At 40.6% G+C, this 21,914-nt stretch overlaps 2 protein-coding genes across 14 annotated transcripts in view; one reads left to right on the top strand and one right to left on the bottom strand.

Annotated features, from left to right (window-relative positions):
- The window catches only part of CASK (calcium/calmodulin dependent serine protein kinase), a 400,547-nt gene that overhangs the window by 258,547 nt on the left and 120,086 nt on the right, over positions 1-21,914 (top strand). For all 8 annotated transcript variants that reach the window (XM_054470905.1, XM_054470901.1, XM_063660449.1 and 5 more), the window contains exons 8-9: positions 423-545; positions 21,662-21,745. In XM_054470905.1, the coding sequence (XP_054326880.1) occupies positions 423-545; positions 21,662-21,745 (207 nt within the window). The remainder of the gene's footprint in view (positions 1-422; positions 546-21,661; positions 21,746-21,914) is intronic.
- The window catches only part of GPR34 (G protein-coupled receptor 34), an 87,598-nt gene that overhangs the window by 38,659 nt on the left and 27,025 nt on the right, over positions 1-21,914 (bottom strand). Inside the window, exons 2-4 of one of the 6 annotated variants that reach the window (XR_008496994.2) lie at positions 5,174-5,342; positions 2,163-4,776; positions 540-710 (exon numbers count right to left, since the gene is read on the bottom strand). The exons of 4 other annotated variants lie outside the window; for them this stretch is intronic. The gene's annotated coding sequence lies outside the window, so the exon portion shown is untranslated. Of the gene's footprint in view, positions 1-539; positions 711-2,162; positions 4,777-5,173; positions 5,343-21,914 lie in introns of those variants that run through there. One more of the 6 variants, XR_008496995.1, reaches the window with a different exon arrangement.

Raw genomic sequence — 21,914 nt, 5'->3', positions numbered from 1 at the left:
TTGCATAGTTTACAATTATTGCTAACCTCGATTTTTAAAAACATATCTTAAAAATATTTCTTTAAAAATTTTAAGTTTTATTTTAGTTCTTTCTGGATCGATGTATTCTGATCTCCCTAGCTAAGGATCCAAAGATAGAAACTGGAATAATGAACATTCTAGTCTTCAATTATTGAAAATATTATCACTTACATAACAAGAATATGGGTATGGAATATTTACTAACACAAATTCTTATGTAGTAAAGAACAACAGAAGAATTGCATTTGTCCTTTTCTTAGAATGCAAGCCTTTAGAATCAAATTTCTGTTCTTTGCTCTCAGAATTTTATTCACATTGAAGCAATATAGGAATATTAAATAATAGTGAATGTTAATGTCTCATTTAAGGTAACTATGTAGTTTTCCTTTCCTCCTCCTCAGATGAATCCAAGGCAGTGGAGCCATATCTCTGAAAGTGCCAAAGACCTAGTACGTCGCATGCTGATGCTGGATCCAGCTGAAAGGATCACTGTTTATGAAGCACTGAATCACCCATGGCTTAAGGTACATGAGCATTCACAGGTCACCTTCTACACTTTGTCTGAACACTTCCAGTGACAGGAATGCATTGCTCTATGAGATGGTCCTTTTTACCTTTTCTTTTTTCTGAGCAGTTTTCATTAGTTTTTTTCATCTTGTTTGCTGTTCCTGCACATCATCTGTGAACATCTGAATAGAAGACATACCATTTGAGTGTCATGCAGCTATCGGAGGGTAAAAAACAGGATTAAGACAGAATATATCAGGGGAAGGCCTCTTTGTTCTCTGCCAACATGTGTTCCAAAGATATGCAGCATCAACAACTGAAGTAATACCATGTTATAATAAATTAACTATCTTTATTTTGGGTGTGACTGTGTGCTTTATAGCATTAACTATTTTTCAGTAGATACTAGGTATAAATTTACTGTCTTAAGAAAATGGCAGGTTTTTTTTTTTTTTTAGACAAGGTCTGACAACATTGCCCAGGCTGGAGTACAGTGGCACCATCTCTACTCACTGCAACCTCTGCTCCTGGGCTCAATCGATCCTCCCATTTTAACCTCCCCAGTAGCTGGGACCACAGGCATGCAGTACCACACCTGGCTAATTTTTGTATTTTTTGTAGAGATGGGGGTTTCACCATGTCGCCCAGGCTTGTCTCAAACTCCTGGACTCGAGCAATCTGCCCGCCTCAGCCTCCCAAAGTGCTGGGATTACAGGCATGAGCCACTGCGCCCAGCCAAAAGGCAAATTTTAAAAGTTCATTTTATATCCCATCTTGCCAGTGAGTATTAAGAAAAATTATAACTTGGGACAGCAGTGAAACAGCACTTTTTGATTAAAACATTATACAGCCCAATAATTCCAGGCAATTTTCACTTTAGAGGTTAGAAAAACTAATGCTTGGAGAGGTTAAGAATTTGCGCCAAGTTGGCCGGGTGCGATGACTCATGCCTGTAATCTTAGCACTTTGGGAGGCCAAGGTGGGTGAATCACAAGGTCAGGAGTTCGAGACCAGCCTGGCCAATATGGTGAAACCCCATCTCTACTAAAAATACAAAAATTAGCCTAGCGTGGTGGCAGGCGCCTGTAGCCCCAGCTACTCAGGAGGCTGAAGCAGGAGAATAGCTTGAACCCGGGAGGCGGAGGTTGCAGTGAGCCAAGATCGTGCTACTATACTGCAGCCTGGGTGACAGAGCGAGTCTCTGTCTCCCAAAAAAAAAAAAAAGAATTTGCACCAAGTCACAGAAGTTGTCAGTGGTGGAACCAGGATTCTAATTCAGCCTGCCACTACCCTTTGATTTGTGCACCAGATCCTATCCCTTTTTATTTGACCACATTGACCCAACAACTTCCTCCCTTCCTGCGTCATCAGAGTTCTCTCTCTGTTAGATCTAACATGCTATAGGTTATTTGTATTATACACACACTTATATAGACATAATACCTTCTCCTGACCCTACAACCCCCTCCAGCTTTTGCCCCTATTCTTTGCTTCCCTTGACAGCAATTCCTGAAAAGAGTTGTATAGACTACTCACATTGTCCAGTTTCCCATTCCCTTCCCATGAACCCAGTCTAGTCAATATCACAATCTTATTTATTCCACTAAAACAGCTCTGGTCAAGTCACTACTGACCTTCATGTTGCTAAGTCCAGTGTTCAAATCCCAGGGCTTGTTCTTGGCCTGTCAGCAACATTTGACATCCATCCTTCTGAAACACTGTCTTCTCTGGGCTTCTGGAACACCTGCTTTCTTGTGTCCTTCTACCTCCTGGCTGCTCCTTCTCAGATCCTGCTGATTCTTCCTCATTTCCCCTCTTCCACCTCTTCACACTGGAATGCCATGGGCCTCCATCCTTGCTCCTCCTCTTTTTCTCTATTGAAGCTGAAGAAACTCAAACTGTTCTCACACCACACAGCAACAATCAATACAGAAGACTTCTGTGACCAGAAGTGTGGAGATTTCTTCCCACCAACAAGCAAGCAATCAACTCTGCAGCAGACTGCAGCTGGGTATCCTGCCAACTAAATTCAAACACTATCTACCTGGAGATAGCATCAGATCCCACAGATTGAGGGCTCAGTCCCACAACCCTCACCTCTTCAGACACCAGTCATAAGTCCAGGCCACTGAAACTTCTGCCAACCAACTACAAATTGGGGACACCACAGCCTCTTCCTCTTTGGGGTTGGTTAATTTGCTACAGCAGCTCACAGAATTCAGGGAAACATTTACTTATGTTTACCGGTTTGTTACAAGAGATATTACAAAGAATATAGATAAAGAGATGCACAGGACAAGTTATAGGAGAGGAGGGGAGCAGAGCTTCCATACCCTCCCCAGGCACAACACCTTCCAGGAACCTCCATGTGTACAGCTATTCAAAAGCTCCCCAAATCCTGTCCTTTTGGGGTTTTATGGAGGCTTTATTACCATAGGCGTGATTGATTAAACCATCGGCCATTGGTGATCAACTTAACCTTTGGTACCTCTCCCCTCCCCAGAGATTGAGGGGTGGGGCTGAAAGTCCCAATCCTCTAATCCTGCCTGGGTCTTTGTGACCCCATCCTGAAGCTGCCTAGAGGCTGCCAGCCATCAGACATCTTTGGCATTTCTAAGGATTTTAGGAGTTGTATGCCAGGAAATGAGCTAGACGACCAAATATATATTTCACAGTATACCTCTGGTCTTCGAACCTGGATTCCTTACATTAAAAGAATATAGGCCAATGTGGTGAAACCCCATCTCTACTAAAAATATAAAAATTAGCTGGGTGTGGTGGTGGATGCCTGTAATCCCAGCTACTTGGGAGGCTGAGGCAGGAGAATCGCTTGAACCCAGGAGGCAGAGGTTGCAGTGAGCCAAGATCACGCCGTTGCACTCCAGCCTGGGCTACAAGAGCGAAACTCTGTCTCAAACAAAAAAAAAAAGAAATATAAAAGAATATATAACTCAAAAGACACTGCCACATTACTAGAATCTCATTCAGGCATTGATAATTAGTTCAGTCCATCATCATAATGTATGAATAGGTCTCCCAGCGTGAGGCCACTCAGGTTTGCAGGCTTTCCATTGATCTTGCCAGGTTCTAAAAGCAGGAATGGTCTTGGTTTCACCGTTTCAGACACCTGATATAATTGAGCTAAGAAACAGTATTCTTTCTTGCTCTGAGTCTCTTTCAAGGTGTTAATGTAGTGTAATAATGGATTTCCCTGAATTCATAACACATTTATTTATTCCTTTACTCTCAGCTGTTAATTTTTTCCTCACTTTATTAATAACCTTTGGAAGAAACATTAGAATCAACATGGTGCTGGTCTAGATGGCAGACAGCAATATTAGTCTAGTAATTACCTCCTCCTCAGTCCACTCCCATGCAGGGAGACTAAGGTTACATAGGTGCCAATTTAGTGGACCGTTTTTACCACCAGGCAATATAGCTGCATTCACAATTAACCCATTTTGCACAACCCACCCACATCAGGTCCTTAGGAATTCTGACACAAGGTTTAAAAACATAGTTACAATTTCTTGTTTAGGAATCATCCCTGGTTCTAACACTGGTAGTTATGGCTCTGGTCCTAGAACCACTGCCTAGGGAGGGGCGGGGGAGTTTAGGTGATATGGGAAAGAAGGAAAGAAAAAACTATAGTCATTATATCAGCATACTCCCCTCTTGTCAAGAATTGCGTAGTCATAACAGCATCCTCTGCCACTCCCTCTTCCCCAGATCAATCAGAAAAACAAAAGAATATCTAGTGGGGACACTCCTTTAGCCCCACTCATGTTGAGTGTGAGTACACACTGGTAAAGACAAGTAAGCCAGCCCTTCCTGCTTTCATCTCCCCCTGTTTTAGACAACCAATGTTTTCATTGCCTATTTTAGTCTCTATCAAACTATTACTCTGAGAAGAATATCTCTGCCCACTGCTGGAACATTATGGGCTGTACCATGTGTTCTTTGGCCTGAAGAAATGGTGTTCAGCTCTCCAAATCTGTGCAGTATCTTCTCTTCTGGCTTTTTTATGGTGTTCTCATCATTCACATCTTTCACCGGGCAAGCAAAGCCCAGTCCAGAATCAGTGTCTACTCCTGTCAAAACCCATCTGTGGCCTCCCAGGGTTACCAGCATCAGCCTCACTTGCCAGCTTATTCAGGGCTTTCCCACCAGGGAAATCTGCCCCACAGCCATGGGTAGTGTCTGTCTCTTTTGCTGGCAGACAGAACAGTTCTTATTGGCATTTTGTGCCTGAAATGATACAAAAGAAACCTGTCTAGATGCAGCCCATCTCTGCACTGTTGCAGTACCTGTTTATCCACTCATTTGATGGACCCAGGTGGCCACCTCGAGGGAGCACACAGGGTTCTCTGCTTGTCAATGGCAATCATTTCCCAAACCCAGAAAGAGGCTCTTCTGATGTGCATCAACATATTCTACTTATTGCACCCCTCAAATTTCCATAGGGCCATTCTCCATATGGGCATCCCTTTAATAAATAGGCCAGGTTTCCACTGCCCTTCTGCCTGACCATGTGACCAGGCCACTGGTGACTGTCCATGCGTCAGTAAAAAACCAAACACAGGAGCTTTTGTTATTGTTCATTTCTTCAGAATGCAATTCAACTGCCAAGCTAATGTGATCTTACCTTCTTTGATCAAGAGTGGCATCCTTCCAAACAGGATGCTGTCGGTTCACCTTGGAACTGTCATCCACACACCAAGCAGCTCTTCGTTGGTCATTTGAGAGCTGTTCACGGGGCCCTGTCCAAGTGTCAGTAGAATCCCACAGTTCCTCACACAGTTCCAGAGTTAGTCCTAGGGGAAAAGAGGCTCCCTGCTTGAGAATGTTTCCTCCTTGCACTTCCCGGGGAGGATGCTCGTGTATAAACCATTTCCATTTTATTATGGAACTATTCTGGGCGCTGCCATCCCCATTTGAATGTTTCTCTGACATCATGTGAGAAAGCATGGGTATCTCAGGTGTCAAGATCATTTTATGTCCTTCAGTCATTAGGGATAGTTTCAGTTAATGTCCCATAGCAAGGTAGTAAATGCCCCGAGGTGGAAATTCTCTAGTGCAAAGTCCTAGTAGTTGTCACTTGGGAGATGCTCACAGACTTTGGCCATAAGCCCCAGTAAACACCCTGCAAAGGGCGAGCAGATGGAGAATTTGTCCCTACCAGCACTCCAGCTTCTCAACTCCACACTGTGAGCTCAAGCAATCTTACTAGTGCCTAGTTAGCGTGTCCAATTAATATTTCTCGAAGTGCAGATTTACATTTCTTCTGTTTTACAATACTGGGTAGGGGAAGTGTTCTCTACCCAGTCATAATTATCCAGTTCCATAAAACATTTAGGTAAAGGAGACATAACTTATTTATGTATATCCTGTTTAAACATTCCAAATCTCATACTCCTATCAACCCTTACTTTTACCCTTTCTTGTTAAAAAAAAAAAAAAAAAAAGACGTTGAGTCCCCAGCAGCAGGTTGAGCCGAGGGACCTTGCCCCTTTTGTCAATCTTTGTATTGATTAACCTGCCTCAACATTACCCCAAGTAATTGTTGGTCAGCTTTCTCACTGTAATCTCTGCCTTCTGACTTTTTCAATTTCTCCAAACTGGGGTGAATACAGCAAACCTGTTTGGAATCCCTTAACATTGAGAGAACAGCAGAAGCTCCCTACCAACCTTTGATAGTATTATATTGAGATCTTTGTTTTAACCCCATCAATTTCCACTTTATTCATCTCATTTCTTTTTATTTCTTATTTATTTTTTTGAGACAGAGTCTTGCCCTGTCACCCAGGCTGGAGTGCAGTGGCGCAATCTCAGCTCACTGCAACCTCCGCCTCCCAGGTTCAAGCCATTCTCCTGCCTCAGCTTCCCGAGTAGCTGGGATTACAGGTGCCCACCACCATGCCTGGCTAATTTTTTTGTATTTTTAGTAGAGAGGGGGTTTCACCATGTTTGCCAGGACGGTCTCAAACTCCTGAGCTCAGGTGATCCACCCGCCTCGGCCTCCCAAAATGCTGGGATTACAGGTGTAAGCCACAGCATCCGGCCCTATTCTTCCCATTTCTTATTAGCCCTCTAAAGATTCCACCCTGCTGGGATGAGTCCCATGATTCTCCTCTTTCTTTTTTCTCTTAGTTTCACCCCATCAGTGTTTTCTTCATTCACCTGATTTCTTAATAACCATTTAAACTTTCCACCTTCCTGGGATGAGTCCTGTGAGTCTCCTCTCTGCCTTTCCCCAGTCTTTTGTTAATTACACTCGTGTTTTCATTGGTGCCCATACAAAAGAGGCTCCCTTAGCCATAGCATTTACTACAACCAGAGTAATGGATGTATTCAGTGAGTGAATATCTCAGTCATCATAAAGCCAGTCCCACATGGCCTGCATAGGAACCAAATGAGCCGCTTCACCTGGGGTACTCCACTTGGCATTGATAGGTAGAGTTGGACAGTCTCTACCTTCTCAGGGTGTATAGACCTTACAGTGGCTTTTATTCCATTCACTAGGCTGACTGTTCCCTCAGGAATAACTCCGTGTGTGTCTGGATCACATTATACCCATTGTGATTGTTCAATAGTGAGCTGTGGGTCCTGCATCAACCCAAACATGCCTGTCCACTCTGCAGCATTTAAAACCAAAGAAAGTGCCCTAAATGAGTTATTCTCACAATCCATTTTAGTAAAGGATTTTCAGTAAACTGATGATACCAATCTATGAAATGAGACAATTTCTTCACACTGTACCCTCTGGTTTCAATAGTTTCTTGGTTTTGCCCTTCCCTCACATCAACTACCTTCGTGGTAACCACAGGTCGTAGAGGTACTGTCATCCCTGTATAATTTTTCCTTTGAGGGTCAGCTTGAAGACTAGTGGCCTGGGCTCAGATAGACTGAAATCTGAGCTTGGTCTAGCATCAAGGCCTCATCCAGCATTTGTTTCATTTCCGTTCAGCTATTACAACCACCACCAAGGGAGTGAATATTTCATCTTTTTCTTACTAGTTTGCATATCCTTATGCATCCAGTGAACCAACTCCCTGAGTTGGATCCATCTCTAAATTCCACTGGTAACTTTTACCTTTAGTAATTGATTGCGGCACAGTTGCAGCTCTAAACCATGGAAGAACACTTAGTCTACCCGGGAATCAGAGCTTCCTCATCTCCCACCCTTTCATTCTTTCTCTTCCCAAACCACATATTTCTGTGAGCCAGGGCCGTTCTAGCAAACCCTACTTCACTGACACTAACTGAAGGTGGAAAAACTCAGAACTGTTTTCCCCTGCTCTCACACCACACAACAACAACAATCAACACACAAGACTTCTTTCACCAAATGTGTGGGGATTTCTCCCCATTAAGAAGCAAGCAATCAGCCCTGCTGCTGGGTATTCTCTAATTCAATTCTGACACTATAGTATCACATCCCACAGTTTGAGGGCTTGGTCCCCAAGGCCTCCCCTTCCCACCCTTTCAGACACCAGTCACAAATCCAGGCCTCCAGAATGTCAGAATGACTGGCTACAAATCAGAGATCCTACACCTGCTCTTTGGGTTCCATTAATTTGTTAGATCAGCTCACAGAAATCAGGGAAACACTTTTACCATTGTGTTATAAAGAAAATTACAAAAGATACAGATGAAGAGATACATTGATGGAGGTATAGGGGTGGAGTGGGAAGCTTCCATGCCCTCTGTGGATGCACCACCCTCCAGGAACCTCCATGTGTGCAGCTATCCGGAAACTCCCTGAACCCTGTCCTTTTGGGTTTCTATGGAGGCTTCATTACCATTGGCCATTGGAGGTCAACTCAACCTTCAGCCCCTCTCCCCTCCCTGGAGGTTGGGGGTGGGGCCAAAAGTCCCAACCCTCTCATCCCTCCTTGGTCTTTCCTGTGACCACCCCTCATCCTGCAACTGCCTAGGGGCTGCCAGCCATCAGTCAGTCATTGGCATACAAAAAGATAGCCCTTACGCCGTTCTAAGAATTTTAGGAATTGTATTCCAGGAAATGGTGTTGTAGACCAAATATATATTTCAAAGTATCACGTCCATCTACACTCCGGCCCTTGGAGAGCTCATCTAGTTTTGATGGCTTTAAATGCTATCTGTACAACAATGACTCCTGAATCCAGGCCTCTCCCCCTAGGTATTCTTTCTTAATTCTCTATACAGTTTGGCTTCCTGACACTTGACTCATGTCACCCCTTCCTACTCTCCCTTCTTACTCCATTCCCATCATATCGGCCTCCTTGCTGTTCTTCAGACTGCAGGCACATTTCAGCTCAGCACCTTTATATGACCCTTCCCTAGAATACTCTTGCCTCAGGTATCATGGCTTGTTCCCTCACCATCTTCAGGTCTTTGCTTAGATATCAGCTTCTTAGTAAGACCTTCCCTGACCACCCTATTTAAAATGTGGGGGAAGGAATGCCACCAGTATTCCCTATCCCCCTTCCCCTCCCTTATTTTTCTCCATAGCATCTGTCACCCTAAGACATACCTATATGTTACTTATATGTTTATTGTCTGTCTAGGTCATAAAATATAAGCTGTGTAAGTCTAGGGATTTTTGGCTCTTGGTTCACTTCTGTCTAGCACCTAGAATGTATCTGGCGTGCAGTAGGTGCTCAATGAATATTAATGATTTAATCAATGAATGAATGTTTGTTGTATTATACCATGCTACTTCCTCAGATTATACAAAACAATAAAATATTTAAAAAGTAGATTAATAATGTATCTTAAGGCGATGACATGGAATAGTATTACAGGACAATTTTGAGATTTCAGTGGATCTTGATTCTCCTTAAGAATATTACTTCTCAGCCTGGGCAACATAGGGAAATCCCGTCTCTACAAAAATAAAAATAAAAAATTAGCCAAGCGTGGTGGTGCGCACCTGCAGTCCCAGCGACTCAGGAGCCTGAGGTGGGAGGACTGCTACTTCAAAAATATGCATTCACCCCTCTGATACTCAGTGCTAGTTATTCCTGATTTCCCCCAGAAGAGTGGTGAATAATTTTTAGATACTTTCTTTGTTTTGTTTTGTTTTTTGTTTGCTTGTTTGTTTATTTTGCCCTCCCAGATATACAATGAACAGTTTAGAGGTAATTCCTATTTCTCCTTTACTTTTCTCACTTTCTCCATAACGGGGATCTTTTGTTCATTCAAAGCTGGTTTAAATGCCAAATAACAATGAAAATGGCAGCCATTTTAGTCATTTTTCAAATCTCTTAGAAGATAGTTTAACATTATACCGTACCTACTTACAGTGCTTTCAAAGCTTATCTTGGCTAATAGCATATTTATTTTTGGAAACCTTTGTTCCTGCCAGTGATTATAGTTCTCGTTCTAAGTAATTTGAGCTTAATACATAATAAATTTCTAGCACAAGAAAGACAAAAAATGTCAGTAACTTAAATGAAAAAGTTTAAGACGGCTCTTTGAGCTGAGTATCACATGCCATGTCTAAACAACAGTTTAACTTCACTACTTATGTCATCTGAAGATGGAAAAACTCAATTAGAATGTTATTCAGCTGGTAAGAGCAGGCTTATGTTATATTTCAATATTTGTCCATGTGTATTTATAAATCATTACTGTGGATGTAAGAGGTATTTTTTTAGAATGGCTGAAATTTAAATATGAAAAACTCCTGGATAACTTGCAAATTGAAGAGATAAAATGATACTGATTGCAGTGGCTTGAGCCTATAGTCTCAGCTACTTGGGAGGCTGAGTAAGTAATTACTGAGTAATTACTCTAAGTAATTAGAGTAAGGTGGGAGGATTACTTGAGCCCAGGAGTGAAAGGCTGCAGTGAGCTACGACCATGCCACTGTACTCCAGCCTGGGAGACAGAGCAAGACCCCGTCTCCACAAAAAGAAAAAAAAAAAGCAAATAAGATGAAGAAAAACTTTGTAATGAAGGCTACCCAAAGTCATAATACCTTTGCTTTGTGTCAAAAAAAAAAAAAAAAAAAAAAAAACAAAAAAAACCAGGCATGATGCCATGCACCTATAGTCCCAGCTATATAATTTTTTAAAGTTCACAGCCACTGCAAAAACATGCCAAATTGTAAAGACCATTGATGCTAGGAAGAAACTGCATCAACTAACAAGCAAAATAACCAGCTAACATCATAATGACAGGATCAAATTTACACATAACAATATTAACCTTAAATGTAAATGGGCTAAATGATCCAATTAAAAGACCCATCAGTGTGCTGTATTCAGGAGACACATCTCACATGCAGAGACACACATAGGCTCAAAATAAAGGGATGGAGGAAGATCTACCAAGCAAATGGAAAACAAAAAAAAAAAGCAGGGGTTGCAATCCTAGTCTCTGATAAAACAGACTTTAAACCAACAAAGATCAAAAGAGACAAAGAAGGCCATTACATAATGGTAAAGGGATCAATTCAACAAGAAGAGCTAACTATCCTAAATATATATGCACCCAATACAGGAGCACCCAGATTCATAAAGCAAGTCCTTAGAGACCTACAAAGAGACTTAGACTCCCACACAATAATAATGGGAGACTTTAACACCCCACTGTCAACATTAGACAGATCAATGAGACAGAAAGTTAACAAGGATATCCAGGAATTGAGCTCAGCTCTGCACCAAGCAGACCTAATAGACATCTACAGAACTCTCCACCCCAAATCAGCAGAATACACATTCTTCTCAGCACCACATCGCACATTCCAAAATTGACCACATAGTTGGAAGTAAAGCACTCCTCAGCAAATGTAAAAGAACAGAAATTATAACAAACTGTCTCTCAGACCAGTACAATCAAACTAGAACTCAGGATGAAGAAACTCACTCAAAACCACTCAACTACATGGAAACTGAACATCCTGCTCCTGAATGACTACTGGGTACATAACAAAATGAAGGCAGAAATAAAGATGTTCTTTGAAACCAACGAGAACAAAGACACAACATACCAGAATCTCTGGGACACATTCAAAGCAGTGTGTAGTGGGAAATTTATAGCACTAAATGCCCACAAGAGAAAGCAAGAAAGATCTAAAATTGACACCCTAACATCACAATTAAAAGAACTAGAGAAACAAGAGCAAACACATTCAAAAGCTAGCAGAAGGCAAGAAATAACTAAGATCAGAGCAGAACTGAAGGAGATAGAGACACAAAAAACCCTTCAAAAAATCAATAAATCCAGGAGCTGGTTTTTTGAAAAGATCAACAAAATTGATACACCACTAGCAAGACTAATAAAAAAAGAGAGAAGAATCAAATAGATGCAATAAAAAATGATAAAGGGGATATCACCACCGATCCCACAGAAATACAAACTACCATCAGAGAATGCTATAAACACCTCTACTCAAATAAACTAGAAAATCTAGAAGAAATGGATAAATTCCTGGACACATACACCTTCCCAAGACTAAACCGGGAAGAAGTTGAATCCCTGAATAGACCAATAACAGGCTCTGAAATTGAGGCAATAATTAATAGCCTACCAACCAACAAAAGTCCAGGACCAGATGGATTCACAGCCTAATTCTACCAGAGGTACAAGGAGGAGCTGGTACCATTCCTTCTGAAACTATTCCAATCAATAGAAAAAGAGGGAATCCTCCCTAACTCATTTTATGAGGCCAGCATCATCCTGATACCAAAGCCTGGCAGAGACACAAAAAAAAAAGAGAATTTTAGACCCATATCTATCGGGGGACTTGCCCCGATAATCACGTAGGTTCTTTTCTATTTTTCTTAAGCGTCGGCCGGCTTGAGAAATAAAGGGACGGAGTACAAAAGAGACAAATTTTAAAGCTGGGCGTCCAGGGGAGACATCACACGTTGGTAGGGTCTGTGATGCCTTTCAAGCCACAAAAACTAGCAAGTTTTTATTAGGGATTTTCAAAAGGGGAGGGAGTGTGTGAATAGGTGTGGGTGACAGACATCAAGTACTTAACAGGGTAATAGAATATTACAAGGCAAGTGGAGGCAGGGCAAGATCACAGGACCACAGGACTGAGGTGAAATTAAAATTGCTAATGAAGTTTTGGGCACTATTGTCATTGATAACATCTTATCAGGAGACAAGGTTTTGAGATCAACTGGTCTGACTAAAATTTATTAGGTGGGAATTTCCTCTTCCTAATAAGCCTGGGAGCACTATGGGAGACTGGAGTCTATCTTACCTCTGCAATCTTGACCATAAGAGACAGGTACGCCTCGGGTGGGCCAGTTCAAAGACTTACTCCTAGGTGTGCGTTCTCTTTCTCAGGGACGTTCCATGCTGAGAAAAAGAATTCAGCGATATTTCTTCCATTTGCTTTTGAAAGAAGAGAAATATGGCTCTGTTCTGCCTGGCTCACCAGCAGTCAGAGTTTAAGATTATCTCTCGTATTCCTTGAACAATTGCTGTTATCCTGTTCTTTTTTCAAGGTGCCTACATTTCATATTGCTCAAACACACGTGCTGTACAATTTGTGCAGTTAATGCAATTATTACAGGGTCCTGAGGCGACATACATCTTTCTCGGCTGACAGGATTAAGAGATTAAAGTAAAGACAGGCATAGGAAATCATAAGGGTATTGACTGGGGAAGTGATAAGTGTCTATGAAATCTTTACAATTTATGTTTAGAGATTGCAGTAAAGACAGGCATAAGAAATTACAAAAGTATTAATTTGGAGAACTAATAAATGTCTATAAAACCTTCACAATCCACGTTCTTCTGCCATGGTTTCAGCCGGTCCTTCTGTTTGGGGTCTCTGACTTCCTGCAACATCTCTCCCTTTCTTTTTAATAAATGTGCCATGGCAATGAGGGCTTGTTTGTTCTCTCGATTTTGACACAGAATTCTTTGACTGGTCCGGCACACTAAAAACAAACTGATTAAACAGAGAATCATAATCCTAAAACTTACTACAGTGGAGCCCCCAATAGACTTAATCTAAGTCGTGGGGTTTAATCTATAAAGATTTTCTGCCACCTGATCTAACGCCTCAGCTCCAGGCACGATGGATAAGTGAGCTTGAGAGACTTCAAAAATTTGTTTCTTTAATTTAGTTATGTCTAATGATAAATTATCTTCTTTACCTAGAACGTGTCCTTTGACTTTTTCCTATGAATGATCAGTCTCGTTATAGGAATACGGGGTGATGCAGAAATCCGAAGTATTCCAATCGCACTGCACTTGCTTGCAATGTTCGAGACTCACTACTTGATCTCTAAGCCAAATAACAGACTGTCTTAAATCATTAATTTGATTTGCCAATTTTTGATCGATGCCTTGTTGAGAATTCCACATTTGGGTGGAATTGGCTTGCCAATCATTAACAAAATGAGCCCTTTGAATAGATTGGTGTAATGCCCTTCTAGCAGTGGTGGCCATTGCAGTGACTGTAATTAGGCCTATGATAACAGCGATTAAAGTGAAAACAAATCTCTTAGATCTTTTTTTAGAATTCGCTGTAGCACTTCATTAATTAAATGTATTGAGGGGGAGGATACCTAAGGTCGAGGTAAAGTTACTGGAATCTAGATTCCTTCTTGAGCTCAAACCAACATTACACTTTTCCTGGAGTCAAAATGGGAGTTAATACAAGTGTATAGATGACAATTGATGCATTGGACAGTTTGATTATTCGTCTAAATTTTGATATTTCCTACTAACAGCATGTAAGGAGGCTTAACACAACTCTGTATGGGAATAGTCAGGTTGGAGGTAAGTAAAGCAGAATGTCTGGGTCTACGTTGATACTGAGAGAGTGGGACAGTAATGGGAACAACAGTCAAAATAGTTTTCTTTTTCTATACTCGCAGTCCAGACATGGCAATAGCCAATTTTTAAAGTTCTGGGTGTTCTGGGCTCAGAATGGGGAGTATCATATGAGGGCTGGGGGTGGTAATGCCTTTATCTTCATATTTTAAGGGAAAGAATGAGCTGATCCTCGTATGCACAGTAGAATGATGATTCTCCTTCTCCTGATAAGAAATAAAATAAGTAGCCTCCAGGCATTCCTTTCCACCAGAGGAGCAATTGTTTTTTAAATAGCCTTTTGGTGCCTAGTCTATTACTAGACCATATGAGTCATTTTTTAATATTACTGCATGTGAGTTAACACAATCTTCCTAAATTAAAGTTTTAGATGGGCCCTCAAAATTTTTAGGGCATGGTTTTCCTGCAGGTTTATATTGAAAGTATGGGGTATCTCCTATTACTCCTCCTTTCATTTGTTTTAAAGGAGAAAGGGAGAGGCCAGAGACTAAATGTCCTGTTTTATCTGTAGCTGATGTTTCCGGAAGATAAGCAGCCTAAACTTGAGTTCGTAGATGGATGCAACTAGGTGCATGTCCGAGGCACAGAGGGGGGTATTTATAACCTATGGTAACATTAAATGCAGTGCCTTCTTCTGGTTGAGCAGGGCAACGGTCATCTGTGGCTCTAGCCATCCACACACTGTCGTTAGCGTAGATTTCTGTAGGAGCATCTATCTAGGTGAGAGGTCGAATAAGTGGAGGAAAAGGCACATAAGCCTAATAAGAATAATTATGTGTAGCAGGTAAATCAGTGTGAGAGGAAACTTGTGAGACAGAAAGTATAAGGAGGAGAATCATTAAATAAAACCTAGTGTAAGCGAGATTGAGTGCTGAAGGAGGAAGAGAAGAACAGAGGGACGTTATTTTCAGGCTAATAGAAAAGGTGAGATTTTTAGGTTTGTAAGGAGAAAAAGAAAAGTAATCAGGAGGAGTGGGATTAGTTAGATGGGTCTGCATTGCCTTCAGGGAGGATTGATTTACACCTATTGTGATTTGATGTGCCTGTTTCTGAAGAGTCGGCACAGATCTCATCACATCTGAAGGCAGTCTCTGACACAGACGTCTTTTCTCTGTGGTTTTGATTGTCAGTATTCACCTGAAGCTTGAGTCTTCTGGTGGGTACTTAGATAGGGGATTGATGATCTCCTGGTGCAACACAAGCATATCCTCTTCCTCACATTATAATTGTGCCAGATTCCTAGGTATTGGTTTGGGAGTTTTTCCATAACACTGGCTTGCCTTCGTTTAAGGAAAATTTTTTGCCTGTATAATGGCGTTCGGCTGCAGTTAGAGTATTATCTTTAGGAACATTTAAAAAATTTAAAGTAAACAATGCCAAATGTAATTGGGAGTGGGGAGTTGTTAAATCATGTTTTGGTCAGACTGTTTGGACAATTGCGTTTTTAAAGTGCGATTGTAAGGGATTCTAGTAGTAGGATCTGTGATGCCTTTCAAGCCACAAAAACTAGCAAGTTTTTATTAAGGATTTTCAAAAGAGGAAGGAGTGTGCGAATAGGTGTAGGTGACAGACATCAAGTACTTAACAGGGTAATAGAATATTACAAGGCAAGTGGAGGCAAGGCGACATCACAGGACCACAGGACTGAGGCGAAATTAAAGTTGCTAATGAAGTTTCAGGCACTATTGTCATTGATAACATCTTATCAGGAGACAAGGTTTTGAGATCAACTGGCCTGACTAAAATTTATTAGGCAAGAATTTCCTCTTCCTAATAAGCCTAAGAGCGCTATAGGAGACTAGAGTCTATCTTACCTCTGCAATCTTGACCATAAGAGACAAGTAGGCCTCAAGGGGGCCAGTTCAAAGACTTACTCCTAGGTGCGCATTCTCTTTCTCAAGGACGTTCCATGCTGAGAAAAAGAATTCAGCGATATTTCTTCCATTTGCTTTTGAAAGAAGAGAAATATGGCTCTGTTCTGCCTGGCTCACCGACAGTCAGAGTTTAAGGTTATCTCTCGTATTCCTTGAACAATTGCTGTTGTCCTGTTCTTTTTTCAAAGTGCCTGCATTTCATATTGCTCAAACACACATGCTGTACAATTTGTGCAGTTAATGCAATTATTACAAGGTCCTAAGGCGACATACATCTTTCTCGGCTGACAGGATTAAGAGATTAAAGACAGGCATAGGAAATCACAAAGGTATTGATTAAAGAAATGATAAGTGTCTATGAAATCTTTACAATTTATGTTTAAAGATTGCAGTAAAGACGGGCATAAGAAATTACAAAAGTATTAATTTGGGGAACTAATAAATGTCTATAAAATCTTCACAATCCACTTTCTTCTGCCATAGTTTCAGACAGTGCTTCTGTTTAAGGTCTCTGACTTCCTGCAACAAATATCCCTGATGAACATCAATGCAAAAATCCTCAATAAAATACTGGCAGACCGAATCCAGCAGCACATCAAAAAGCTTATCCACCACGATCAAGTCAGCTTCATCCCTGGGATGCAAGGCTGGTTCAACATATGCAAATCAATAAACATAATCCATCATATAAACAGAACCAACGACAAAAACCACATGATTACCTCAATAGATGCAGAAAAGGCCTTTGACAAAATTCAACAGCCCTTCATGCTTAAAAACTCTCAATAAACTAGGTATTGATGGAACTTATCTCAAAATAGTAAGAGCTATTTATGACAAACCCACAGCCAATATCATACTGAATGGGCAAAAACTGGAAGCATTCCCTTTGAAAACTGGCACAAGACAAGGATGCCCTCTCTCACCACTCCTATTCAACATAGTGTTGGAAGTTCTGGCCAGGGCAATCAGGCAAGAGAAAGAAATAAAAGGTATTCGATTAGGAAAAGAGGAAGTCAAATTGTCCCTGTTTGCAGATGACATGATTGTATATTTAGAAAACCCCATCGTCTCAGCCCAAAATCTCCTTAAGCTGATAAGCAACTTCAGCAAAGTCTCAGGATACAAAATCAGTGTGCAAAAATCACAAGCATTCCTATACACCAATAACAGACAAATAGAGAGCCAAATCATGAGTGAACTCTCATTCACAATTGCTTCAAAGAGAATAAAATACTTAGGAATCCAACTTACAAAGGATGTGAAGGACCTCTTCAAGGAGAACTACAAACCACTGCTCAACGAAATAAGAGAGGACACAAACAAATGGAAGAATATTCCATGCTCATGGATAGGAAGAATCAATATCGTGAAAATGGCCATACTGCCCAAGGTAATTTATAGATTCAATGCCATCCCCATCAAGCTACCAATGACTTTCTTCACAGAATCGGAAAAAAACTACTTTAAAGTTCACATGGAACCAAAAAAGAGCCCACATTGCCAAGACAATCCTAAGCAAAAAGAACAAAGCTGGAGGCATCACACTACCTGACTTCAAACTATACTACAAGGCTACAGTAACCAAAACAGCATGGTACTCATACCAAAACAGAGATATAGACCAATGGAACAGAACAGAGCCCTCAGAAATAATACCACACATCTACAACCATCTGATCTTTGACAAACCTGACAAGAACAAGCAATGGGGAAAGGATTCCCTATTTAATAAATGGTGCTGGGAAAACTGGCTAGCCATATGCAGAAAGCTGAAACTGGATCCCTTCCTTACACCTTATACAAAAATTAATTCAAGATGGATTAAAGACTTAAACATTAGACCTAAAACCATAAAAACCCTAGAAGAAAACCTAGACAGTACCATTCAGGACATAGGCATGGGCAAGGACTTCATGACTGAAACACCAAAAGTAATGGCAACAAAAGCCAAAATTGACAAATGGGATCTAATTAAGCTAAAGAGCTTCTGCACAGCAAAATAAACTACCATCAGAGTGAACAGGCAACCTACAAAATGGGAGAAAATTTTTACAATCTACCCATCTGACAAAGGGCTAATACCCAGAATCTACAAAGAACTTAAACAAATTTACAAGAAAAAAATCAAACAACCCCATCAAAAAGTGGGTGAAGGATATGAACAGACACTTCTCAAAAGAAGACATTTATGCAGCCAACAGACACCTAAAAAAATGCTCATGATCACTGGCCATCAGAGAAATGCAAATCAAAACCACAATGAGATACCATCTCACACCATTAGAATGGTGATCATTAAAAAGTCAGGAAACAACAGGTGCTGGAGAGGATGTGGAGAAATAGGAACACTTTTACACTGTTGGTGGGACTGTAAACTAGTTCAACCATTGTGGAAGACAGTATGGCAATTCCTCAAGGATCTAGAACCAGAAATACCATTTGACCCAGCCATCCCATTACTGGGTATATAACCAAAGGATTATAAATCATGCTGCTATAAAGACACATGCACACGTATGTTTATTGCAGCACTATTCACAATAGCAAAGACTTGGAACCAACCCAAATGTCCATCATTGATAGACTGGATTAAGAAAATGTGGCACATATACACCGTGGAATACTATGCAACCTTAAAAAAGCATGAGTTCATGTCCTTTGCGGGGACATGGATGAAGCTGGAAACCATCATTCTCAGCAAACTATCACAAGGACAGAAAACCAAACACCGCATGTTCTCACTCATAGGTGGGAATTGAACAATGAGAACACTTGGACACAGGGTGGGGAACATCACACGCTGGGGCCTGTCGTCGGGTTGGGGGAGGGGAGAGGGATAGCATTAGGAGATATACCTAATGTAAATGACGAGTTAATGGGTGCAGCACACCAACATGGCACATGTATACATAAGTAACAAACCTGCACGTTGTGCACATGTACCCTAGAACTTAAAGTATAATAAAAAAAAAAGTATAACATGAAAAAAATAAATAAAAGTAAAGTTTTTTAATTGAAAAAAGACAGGAATTATTTCTTTGATAAAACCACCAAAAAAAGTTCTATTCACTTATTTCACATCAAAAAAGAATTTGAGTGTTAGACCAAGTAATATGTTAATGTCTTATGACTGTTAAATGATACCTATTTAACACCTTTATCTCTCTGAATTAATGATACTTGGTGTGAATATTTATTCCAACAAAAGTAGGCCATCTAAGATTATATTTTCCTCACAGATGGTTGAGCTCTTCTCACACCCTCTGTAGCCTTAATATATAGACTGTAAAGTATATTGTCATTTAAAAAAAAGTGAAAAGGATATTTATATCAGGCTAATCAATTTGAATTTTGGGAACACACCAATTACATGTGTTTTCCAAATCTCATGTGCACAAGGGACTATGAATCATGTACTTCATTAAAGTGCAAGGCACATTACTATTGAATTTTTTCTGAATTCATATTACATTATTGTTATTAGTATCAGGAGATACTATTTAATTCAGAAAAAACAGCCTGGCCAACATGGTGAAACTCCATCTCTACTAAAAGTACAAAAATTAGCCGGGCGTGATAGCGCATGCCTGTAATCCCAGCTACTTGGGAGGCTGAGGCACGAGAATAGCTTGAACTGAAAACGCGGAGTTTGCAGTGAGCCAAGATCATGCTACTGCACTCCAGCCTGGGCAACAAGAGTGAGTCTCTGTCTCAAAAAAAAAAAAAAAAAAAAAACAAGAGATACCTTAACAGACTTTTTTTTATACTAGCTTAGAAAATAATTGATATCATAATTGAAGCATAATTTTATTTAAAAAAAATACATTTTGACTCTGTCCTCACCTCTCTTTCCACATCACCTTAATGAATGGTGAGCAGAAAAGGTGTTTGCTAAAAATAGAGTTCACAGTCAGATATGTAATAAACTTAAACATATTTGCAATATGTAAAGAATCCTCAAAACTCAATAATAAGAAAACATACAAACAACCCAATTCAAAATGAGAAAAGATTTGAACAGATACTTCAACAAAGAAGATAATATAGATGGCAGATAAGCACAGGAAAAGATGTTCATCATTAGTCATTAGGGAAATGCAAATTAATGCCACAATGACATACCTGTAAACATGTATTACAGTGGCTAAAATCAAAAAGACTGACCATACCAAGTGTTGACAAAGATATAGAACAATGGAGGCCGGGTGTGGTGGCTCACACCTGTGATCCCAGCACTTTGAGAGGCCAAGGTGGGAGGACCCTGTGTGAGTCCAGGAGTTCAAGACCAGCCTGGGCAACATGGCAAAACCCCATCTCTACAAAAAATACAAAACTTAGCAAGGCGTGGTGGCACTTGCCTGTAGTCCCAGCTACTCAGGAGGCTGAGGTGGGAGGATTGCCTGAGCCAGGGAGGTCGAGGCTGTGGTGAGCCAGGATCTCACCACTGCACTCCAGCCTGGGCAACAGAATGAGACCCTGTCTCTAAAAATATATAAATAAATAATGGGGGATTCATTTATTTTTGAGACAGGGTCTTACACTGTCATCTAAGCTGCAGTACAATGGTGAGATCCTAGCTCACCACAGCCTCAACCTCCCAGGCTCCAACAATCTTCCTGCCTCAGCCTCCCAAAGTGCTGGGATTACAGGTGTGAGCCACCACACCTGGCTTGCAGTGAGCTATGATCAGCCCGCTACACTCTAGCCTGGGCAACAGAGGAAGACCTGTCTCAAAAAAAAAAAAAAAAAAAGCGTGTCCTAATTAGAAGAGTCTGTAATTGTTATAGTCCATGACAATGTAGAATGCTGAATCAGTTGTGGAATTGATTTTTCAAATGCCTGTTTTACCTGGCAAATCATGTCAAAGGTAACTTGAGGCCGGGCACAGTGGCTCACGCCTGTAAATCCCAGCACTCTGGGAGGCCGAGGTGGAAGGATTGCTTGAGCTCAGGAGTTTGAGACCAACCTGGGCAACATAGCAATACTCCTTCTCTATTAAAAAAAATAAAATTAGCCAGGCTGGTGCACTTATATCCCAGCTACTCAGGAGGCTGAGGTGGGAGGATCACTTTGAGCCCAGGGGTTTGAGGCTGCAGTGAGGTATGATTGTGCCACTGAACTCCAACCTGGGCGACAGAGTGAAACCCTGTCTCAAAAGAAAAAAAGTAACAATGCCTTTATAATAATTACGATTTGTTATTTTAGCCACATAGCCATATATATGAAATTTATGTGACCTATTATTTCAGCCCTTTATTGCTGAAAATGAAATATTATTTTATTACTATCAGTTTAACCTTAATGTCCCTCATTTCAGATTGCTTACCAGTATCATGGAATAAAATCTCCAATCTAAAATTCAATCTGAGTTTTATATTTAAGAATTTTAGCTTTATTATTTGTTTTAGATTAAGCTTCTGCACTTTTTTAAACGGTTATATATGTTCATTATCTTTCATCTTACATAGGAGCGGGATCGTTATGCCTACAAGATTCATCTTCCAGAAACAGTAGAGCAGCTGAGGAAATTCAATGCAAGGAGGAAACTAAAGGTAAATTAAACAAATCAGCAAAAAAGCCAAACAGATATAGTTAATGATCATGTTTTTATTCTATTTTGGTGCCCATAAATATGTACTAATGCTGGCCGTTGTTTTGGTTGTACCTAAATTCTCATTTCCAAAAATTACCACCACTTCAATAAGATTTTGGCTTTTTAAA

Source organism: Pongo pygmaeus, chromosome X (assembly GCF_028885625.2).
Source record: "Pongo pygmaeus isolate AG05252 chromosome X, NHGRI_mPonPyg2-v2.0_pri, whole genome shotgun sequence".
Lineage (NCBI taxonomy): Eukaryota > Metazoa > Chordata > Mammalia > Primates > Hominidae > Pongo > Pongo pygmaeus.
Note: the sequence above shows the minus strand (reverse complement) of the source record. Positions and strands in the feature narration are given on the sequence as shown.